Source organism: Metopolophium dirhodum, chromosome 1 (genome assembly GCF_019925205.1).
Source record: "Metopolophium dirhodum isolate CAU chromosome 1, ASM1992520v1, whole genome shotgun sequence".
NCBI classification, from domain to species: domain Eukaryota; kingdom Metazoa; phylum Arthropoda; class Insecta; order Hemiptera; family Aphididae; genus Metopolophium; species Metopolophium dirhodum.
The window spans coordinates 56,624,194-56,632,909 of NC_083560.1; the positions used below are offsets into that span (position 1 = coordinate 56,624,194).

Consider the following 8,716-nt stretch of genomic DNA (forward strand, 5'->3'; position numbering starts at 1 on the left):
TAACGTAACTGCAATTAAAATACTAGGAAAAATGTCTTTTATTTTTATTAGTTCAAACCATTTCAGTATTTTATGCACATCTATCTGAAGCATCTAATGGTGGTTTACTAATATTATATTCCCTACAAATATACTTTGGAAGAAATATATCATGGAACAAAAAGTAGTGATCCCGGTCGCGGTCTCACTATCATTATTATCATATTATTATGTGTACACAACAAATTATTCGTGTTTACGGTTTAATTACCACCCGCAACTTACAACGGAACACGGATTCGTTAATCTATGCCGCATTCATTGCCGAGTCTCATGTTCGTTACAGATATTTAAGAATTTTATTGTTTTTGCAGTTCGTGATTTTTTATTATTATTAATTAATCACGTAGGCGGGTACTAGGTACGTATTTTGTAAATTCAATGTGCATTCATACGATTATGTTCGTGATATTAATATTGAGCAATTCGGTGTTTTGGTTTTTGTTCAGATAAATTTCCACGCCCAGAGTCCATAATTGCCGCACCAGTCGAAACATGGACAGGATTATTGAGATATCGTCAGTGTTTGTTGATCTATTTAACAGCTCGGCCGGCAACCAAGCCTCCACTGACGAATCTGATTTGTCAATTCCCGTACAACTTCAGGAGATAACCGAAGATTATATACAGAAAATCTTGACTGCATGCTGTAGTCAACAATCTGCAGGTATCCCGGGATTTCAGAGCGGGTCGGTTGTTGGTTCATCAGGATTGCGCGTTAATGAGTTTAAGCCCAGTAAGTATAACAGCATCATAATTACCAATAAAATGTAATTATTATAAGTACCTACTAGGTATTGGTTTATACTACATTTTACAAACATAATTTTGTTTGGGTTTTTTTAGATCTTGACTGGTTCAATTGTACAAAACCTTTATTATTCAATAAAGATCTTAAAGGCAAACTTGTTCTACTGGATTTTTTCACTTATTGCTGTGTGAATTGTTTGCATATACTACCTGTTCTACATAGCTTACAACAGCGTTTTACGTGTGAAGATGGTTTGGTGATTGTAAGTACAATACTCTTTATTAAAAGAAAATACCATGAATATTGTAAAATACCTATCAAGTAACTATCAAACATTAATTTTTTTTTTTATGAGCTTGTATTATTTATTCCTTACATAATAATCATTAGTCTATAATAATTACTACAATTCTACATCTCAAAATGTAATACACTATGCTCTATTCGGAATAAGAACAGGCCTTAGCAGCGACCAGTTTTTGTTCCGCGCTGCCACGTAACAAAGCCATGTCCATGCGCACAACTCGCCTGCCGAAGCCTGTTTTTATTCCGAATAGAGTATAAGTATAAGCACTCTAGTAAATCCTGAAACATGTAACCTGTAATTTATCACTACTTGTTGTAATCATTGATAATAATAAATAGAATTTATTTAGGTACCTAATTGAAAAAAGTTATAAACTTTTACATTTTCAATTATTAACTTATTCATTTTAGTACAAACTAAATTACTTGTTATTTATACTTAGATATTGCTTAAATTAAAGAACCGATGAAATAATTTATTTAAATCAAAATATTACTTCTAATTTACTAAATAGGTATAAATAATTTCCAGTTTGTACCTATTATGCGATAAAAATTGCTAAATTTCTTAATAAAAGTTTTAAAAAATACAAGAGTTCATGTGTTTAATAAAATAATAATTAGTAGTACCAATCTTTCCAGATTATATAGTTCCAGATTGTTTTTAACAAAATTTATTTTGTTCTAATTTCAAAAAATAATAATCCCAAAGGCTAAAATTATTCAGTAATTACCTATTTATCTGCATTAAATATTTTTATGCTCTCTTATTGGTGCAACTCTTAAATAATCTCTACAAAAATAAATAAAAAAGATTTGTCCCACTGTTTTATTTTTATGTTTTATCAAATTTTTATTTGATACTAATAACTTTGTGTGAATATTACTTTAAGTCTTAAAACAATACTGTATTTGTCTACCGTGGTATGGAAATCTTTACATATAGCTCTTATAAGGTGTATTGAAAACTACTAGAAAGTTTTCTATTCACAATTTTTTTTTTTTGTAATTAAGTTTCATTTTTAACTATATAAAAACAAATTAGTTTAATTATTTAAGTTCTAATGAATTTAGATAGCAATGGTTTTATTAAATTAAAGGTTTAGATTTCAATAAAAATTAATTATGTAGTTTAATTTCTTTAAAAATGTTAATATTATGTGTAGTAAATTTTATAAATTTAAATATTACATAAAAGTTAGTCAAATGTTTAATCTTAAGTCTTTCAAAATAAAATATTAACACTGTTTATAATACATTATTTTAATATATTATAAAAATACATAAAATCATGCAATTTCCAGCTTTGCTGATTATTGTTATACATATAAATGTTAATTACATAAACAATTGTTAATAATCATTGCAGATTGGTGTACATAGTGCAAAATTTCCAAATGAACAACAATCTGTAAATGTACATCACGCTATTGAGAAATATTCAATTGAACATTGTGTTGTAAATGACACAGATGGTACAATGTGGAATGATTTAGCTGTATGCTGTTGGCCTACTTTAGTACTCATTGGTAATATATAATTAATTACAAAAAAAAAAGAAATTTTTTATCGTTAATAAGTAATTGTGATCATAATTTTATTTAAAGGACCTAATGGGGAACCCATGCTTGTGGTTCAAGGAGAAGAATTTCACTCACAACTATTGCCTACGTTTATTGAAACAGCTTTACAAATTCTCCGTCAAGCATCTATGATAAGCTCACATAACATACCAGAAATTGTTCCAGGCCGTACAACTTTACAGTCATTAGCTACAAGTAAACAGTCATCTGTTACAAAACAACATCTTCTTTATCCCGGTAAGGTGTTTGCATACACTAAAAAATTGAAGAAGAGGAAGAATAATGGCAATGAAACTTTGAACAGTTCTAATTTAAATTACCGACATCATGGTAAAATATTAATAGCTATTGCTGATAGTGGCCACCATAGAATAGTGATTAGTACTATACAAGGTCGTGTTAAGGTAATATATATTTATAAACTTATAGTACAATGATTTATTAATAGAAAAAAATAAAAATATTACCTACATAAATTAATTTTTTTTTTAATTTTTAAACAGCATGTTATTGGCGGCGGTGGAATTGGTCTTTTCCCATCTACTACTAAGAAAGGATTCAAAGATGGAAATTTCACTGAAGCTTTATTTCACAGTCCTCAAGGCATATGCTTCCAAAATTCTCATATTCTATTTGTGTGTGACACAGAAAATCATGCTATTCGTATGGTAACCTTACTAAGCCTTCTACGAAGATTTTTAATATTTCTAACATAATTAAAATTAAAAAACGATATTTACCTAAACTAACTTATTTACAGATCGATTTAAAAGAAAAGACAGTTAAAACTGTAGCGGGCAATGGGAAAAAAGGCCATGATAAATATGGAGGCCAAATGTGGAATTCTCAAATCCTGAATACCCCTTGGGATGTAGTATATTACAAGCGTAAAGCACGTCCTCAATATCAACAGCAATACACGCCACAGCCATATACACCAAATCAAAATTATCAACAACTACAACAGTCTACTTCTGGACCAACACCGTCCCCAGTGCGCTGTTTGTTGATTGCAATGGCTGGTTTGCATCAAATATGGGCCCTTTATTTAGATAAGACAAGTACTAGTACTTGCTCAAGCATGAAATCAAAGTAAGAATCATATCATCTTAATATTTAATATTGAATTGAATCTACAACTGTATATATTATATTATAACAAACAAATATATTTGTATGCAATACTTAACAATTTCACAATTTATTATAAGTTTTAATTATACATCTTACCTATGGTATGTACCTGTGTTCTTAACTGATATAGTAATATGAAATAGTTACGATACACAAGTATATCTATTTATTGGATATGAGTTGCGGTATATTTCTGTGCCATTATTAAACTAAAAATAAATAAATTAGTAATAGATATACAAAAAAAATGATTACATTTTATAATAAATAATAAATATATATACATTAAGTCACAGTAATTGTTTCGATATCAGTCTTTTATATCTGGGTTCGTGATTTTTACCTATTTATTATTCGTGTATAACCTTGACCCATAGTCTTAATACACATAGGACCATTTTAAAGAATACTTAATATGTAATGTAAATTACAAAGAAATATATAATAATTTTATAAATGAAAAAAAAATGTACCTGTCTTGTTGCTTCACATATAACATATTTATATATTTTATAATACACATTATTTGTTTTGGTATTAATAGTTCTTTTTGAGTGAACATGAACTGGAAATTATAAAAATTAATTTAACTTTTAGATGGTGTTCCAAAGGATTGTGCACTATGGTGGCCGGAACAGGCAAAGAAGAAAATAGAAACAATTCTTACAATGGTCAACGTGCTTCTTTTGCACAACCCTCTGGATTATGTTTAACTAAGCCATCGTCTCGTATTGGGTCTGGATCAAATGGGTCCGATCCTTCTTTATATATTGCTGATAGTGAAAGTTCATCAGTCAGGCGTATGTATTTAGATTCAATGGGAAAATATAGGGTACTGAATGTAGCTGGTGGAAGTCCTGATCCAACCGTGAGTTGTTTCAAATTTTGTAATGAGAATTTGTTTGAACAAGTAGTCTTATTTAAATAATTTTAGAACATTTTGTATCTATATCAGTCAAAGCTTCTAAAAATGTAAAAATACTAATTTTATAAGTAATATACATATATTTTATAGGATCTTTTCAGCTATGGTGACATTGATGGTGGAGCTGGTGCCAATTCACGTTTACAACATCCAATGGATGTTGCATGGAATCATAAACGTAACATCCTGTATGTAGCTGATTCATACAACCATAAAATTAAATATGTTACTGGGTTATCGGACAGTCATAAGCAAAATCACTATAATAACGGTGGTGGAAACACAACAACTGGGGGCATTCCTGGCTCTACAGGTGGATCTGTACACACATTACCATTACCTGTTAAGGTGTGTTGCATATATAAGATTAATAATTACTATAATGTTGACTGAATAATTTGAAAGCTTTTAAAATATAAATTTCCCCAGTCACACCAGACTTTTTGAATTGAATATTAACTATCTATGTTGAATTCATTTTATATTTGTTAAAATTTTTTTTTTTAATAAATAATATTCAGTATAGCCATAGGTACAAAGTAGTAAATATATTTATGGTAAAATAACAATAATATTAACACAATATTTCATTTTCGAACAAATTAATATTAATTAAAAATAATATTGGTATCATTAAATAATTATTTATGTTATGCATATTAGTTTTTTTTTGTTTTTTGTGAACCTACACATCGGCAACTATGGCTATTAACATTTTGTAAGGGGTTTACGGTTGGTTGAGGAACATGTGTATGTGGAGCGAAAAATTGTCTCAAAAAACCCGGGTGGTCATCTATCCGGGAACTAGCCACGTCGGCCGTTTCTGGACCTCACAATATGTTAGTGGATGAAGCCAACCACCAAGCCACACTAAACCCCAATATAAGTTTTATCTTATTTTAAATTTTAAAAGTTTAACTAAGTTAACTATTTTTCTAAAATGTAATATAGAAAGTATGTAAAATAGATAATGTTAATTACATCTTTATATTTTACAGTTAAATGAACCCAATGGATTGCATTTTATTGAAAACCCTCAAGATGGATCCAGTCTATTATTGATTGCTGATACAAATAATCATTCTGTTTGGGTGTATAACTTTGATACTTATGTTATTAAGAAGGTATAATAATACACATTAAGTTTAACAAACATCTAAATATCTTATCTTTTCTCATATTTCATCTTAACTATGTTTTGAATTTTTATAGTGATGATAGTATTAATCATTAATATTTTTATTTTAAAAATTAGCTACAGTTGGAATTTCCAAAAATTCTAGAATCATCACCATCAAATGTGGTTGGAACAGCCCAAATTAGATTAAATAGACGGACTGGAGGGCAACTTATGTTACGCGGACGCGTTATCCTTGGAAGCAGTTCTGGAACCGATGCGTTGCAAACTCTAGAAGATCAACCACATTTGAATTGGACCCTTCAACTACCAGGTATATTTTATCATATAAATCAAGTTATTGATTTCACAATAACTTATATTAAAGCCAAGAAATCAGATAAAATAAAAAGAAATATGCAGATATTTGAGCTTAAGTGTAGGAAATACATTCTAAATAATGAAACATAAAAAAAAATATTACCACTAATAATTTGCTAGGAAATAAATTTATTTTTCAAATTACGTCAATCATGTATGTAATTATTTAATTTATGAATACATTTTTTATGAATAAAAAATATGGATAATTGTGTATCTTTTTTTTTAGTCACTACTTTTGATACATTACTTAAGTGTAAAATGTTTAAATCATATCTAAACATGCCTGCATACTCCTATGTTTTAGAAAGTTATACTACCAAGTTTTTTATTTATTAATTAATATATATTTTCGGTATTGAAAATGTACTGTTGATAGATTTTGTAAATCTTGTTACTCATTTCATTAAATTATTTTAATATTTTAATTACTTTAATAACATTTTGTATTTAATAAAATATCTCTATTATTTAGATTCAACATGGGAGTCAAAAGAAATTAAATCAAATACCTCCATATCAGCTGTAGTAGGAGCAGCAGCTGATTTTAAGTACTTAATTCGTATACCAAAACAAGAATGGGAAGAAGACAAAAATGATGAAAATGCTGATGATATAACATCTAGAGATGGGAACAAACGGTGGAATGATAAATATAATCAAGATTTTGAAAATGAATCTGATGAAGATTCAGAAGATGAATCTGATGATGAAGAGGAAATTGTTATACTAAGATGTCAAACAAGTGTTTGTCAAGATGATGATAAATGTGTTCCTGTAGAATTTGATTTTGTGGTGCGTGTTCGGTATGGTGATGAAGAAAATACTCCTCAAGCGGCTGATACTTATTTCCCTTATACTCTTCCATATAATAAAAGTGGCAACAAATTATTAAATAGAGCATCTTCTGAAATTAATTCTCATGCTCCAACATATAGTGTGGATTCTCCAATGGAATTGGCAAATAATACGTCTGCATCAACAACTTCTCTTACTTCTAATAACTAATCTTTTCAATTAATTAAATATTATATTTACAATTGTAGTCTTAAACTAAATATTAATAAATACTTCACAAATAATTTTTCATTCTTTAACGCAATTTTAATTTAATTTAACTGTTTTAATGTGATTTTATAATAATTATATTATGACTATATTATATATTACCCTCTGTTGCATAAATATTATGAGCTTTGTATTTGTTTATGAATAACATTGAATTATTGTGTATGTTACGTTCTATTAGTTATGTCTATAGATTCTACATTATTTTTGATTCTTAAATTCTTAGTTAATAATCTTTCATATTTTGTGTTCATAATAAAATGGAATAATTTTAAAAGTTTTTATTTTTTGTAATTTTTTCAATTTTTTTTATGATTTTAAAGAATATTTAAAAAAGTAACTATAGATTGATAAGAATTAGATTTATTATTTCTCTTATTTTTTGTGGTTTAAATTGTGCATAAATAATTAACATCTAAAACTAAAATAATGAATGTTTAATGTGTTATTTATTGATAAATAATAAAACATCTTTTTAAAATAAAACTTTTCATTTTAAGTAATAAATAATTTACATACATAGTTTTTTTGATTTTTCCTATAAGTAATCGAATATTTCATCATATGCATATTCCAACAAGTCTTTTATTTATATTGATTTAAGTTCTAAGTGTATATTTTGTTATATTTGTAATTTAAGTGCGTTTTTTTGAAAAAAAGTAACAAATGTCTTTTTCATTTTCGATACAACAACCATTTTTGTATATATTAATAACAATAATAATGGCCATTTATGTTATGTTTATTACTTTTCTTCCCTGTAACTTCCTTTAAAATGTTCCAAATATATATTGATTCATAACCAGCTCCATCTCTCATTTTTTATTTTATTTGTTATAAATAATTAGGAAAATCAAAATTGTAAAGATTTGTTATTTTAATTTAAAAAGAGTCAAAATATTATTATGCATAATATATTATTGTATAAAATTTTGTAAAAATATCAAGTATCGACGGTTATTCATTTTTGATTTAGGTACGCCATAAAAACAAAATTGTTTTTCAAATCTTACTTACATTATACATACATACATATTAGTCTAATATAATTATTACTGATATACATTGCAGTCAGCAGTTATATAGTAATATAATAATAATTCTGTAGATTTTTAATACGGAATATTGTTAGTGGCTCTGTAGGAATACGGTGAAGAGAGTCCAGCAGAATGAGATCCTGGTGGTTTAGGATGGAAAAACAACAGACTCCATCAATAATTTTCTTTTTTTTTTAATTGAATTAAATAAAAAAAAAAAAATAATAAAATTAATAATAATAATATAATTGTATATTAATACTATAATATTTATCCTAATTATATAATAATTTATAATATTATAATATTGTTATTATAAGAAAACAATCGACACCAACGACCTACCAGTGTGGTTATTTATTTATATTTGTGAAA

The 8,716-nt window shown here is 27.2% G+C and overlaps 1 protein-coding gene across 1 annotated transcript; it reads left to right on the forward strand.

Moving 5' to 3' along the window:
- Positions 1 to 228: 228 nt before the first annotated feature.
- Positions 229 to 8,043, forward strand: LOC132936301 (NHL repeat-containing protein 2-like). Its single transcript, XM_061002998.1, has 12 exons — positions 229 to 400; positions 489 to 775; positions 886 to 1,052; positions 2,466 to 2,625; positions 2,704 to 3,083; positions 3,183 to 3,347; positions 3,440 to 3,771; positions 4,411 to 4,681; positions 4,829 to 5,086; positions 5,737 to 5,862; positions 5,994 to 6,189; positions 6,712 to 8,043. Exons 2-12 carry the CDS (start codon positions 535 to 537, stop codon positions 7,242 to 7,244), a joined length of 2,829 nt encoding a protein of 942 aa, XP_060858981.1. The 5' UTR covers positions 229 to 400; positions 489 to 534; the 3' UTR covers positions 7,245 to 8,043.
- Positions 8,044 to 8,716: the final 673 nt, after the last annotated feature.

Excerpts from the sequence above, each read along its gene's own strand:
- LOC132936301 (XM_061002998.1), top strand. The coding sequence starts at position 535 with ATGGACAGGATTATTGAGATATCGTCAGTGTTTGTTGATCTATTTAAC. Across the intron at positions 776-885 it reads CGTTAATGAGTTTAAGCCCA|ATCTTGACTGGTTCAATTGT; the intron begins GTAAGTATAACA and ends GGGTTTTTTTAG. Across the intron at positions 3,084-3,182 it reads CTATACAAGGTCGTGTTAAG|CATGTTATTGGCGGCGGTGG; the intron begins GTAATATATATT and ends ATTTTTAAACAG.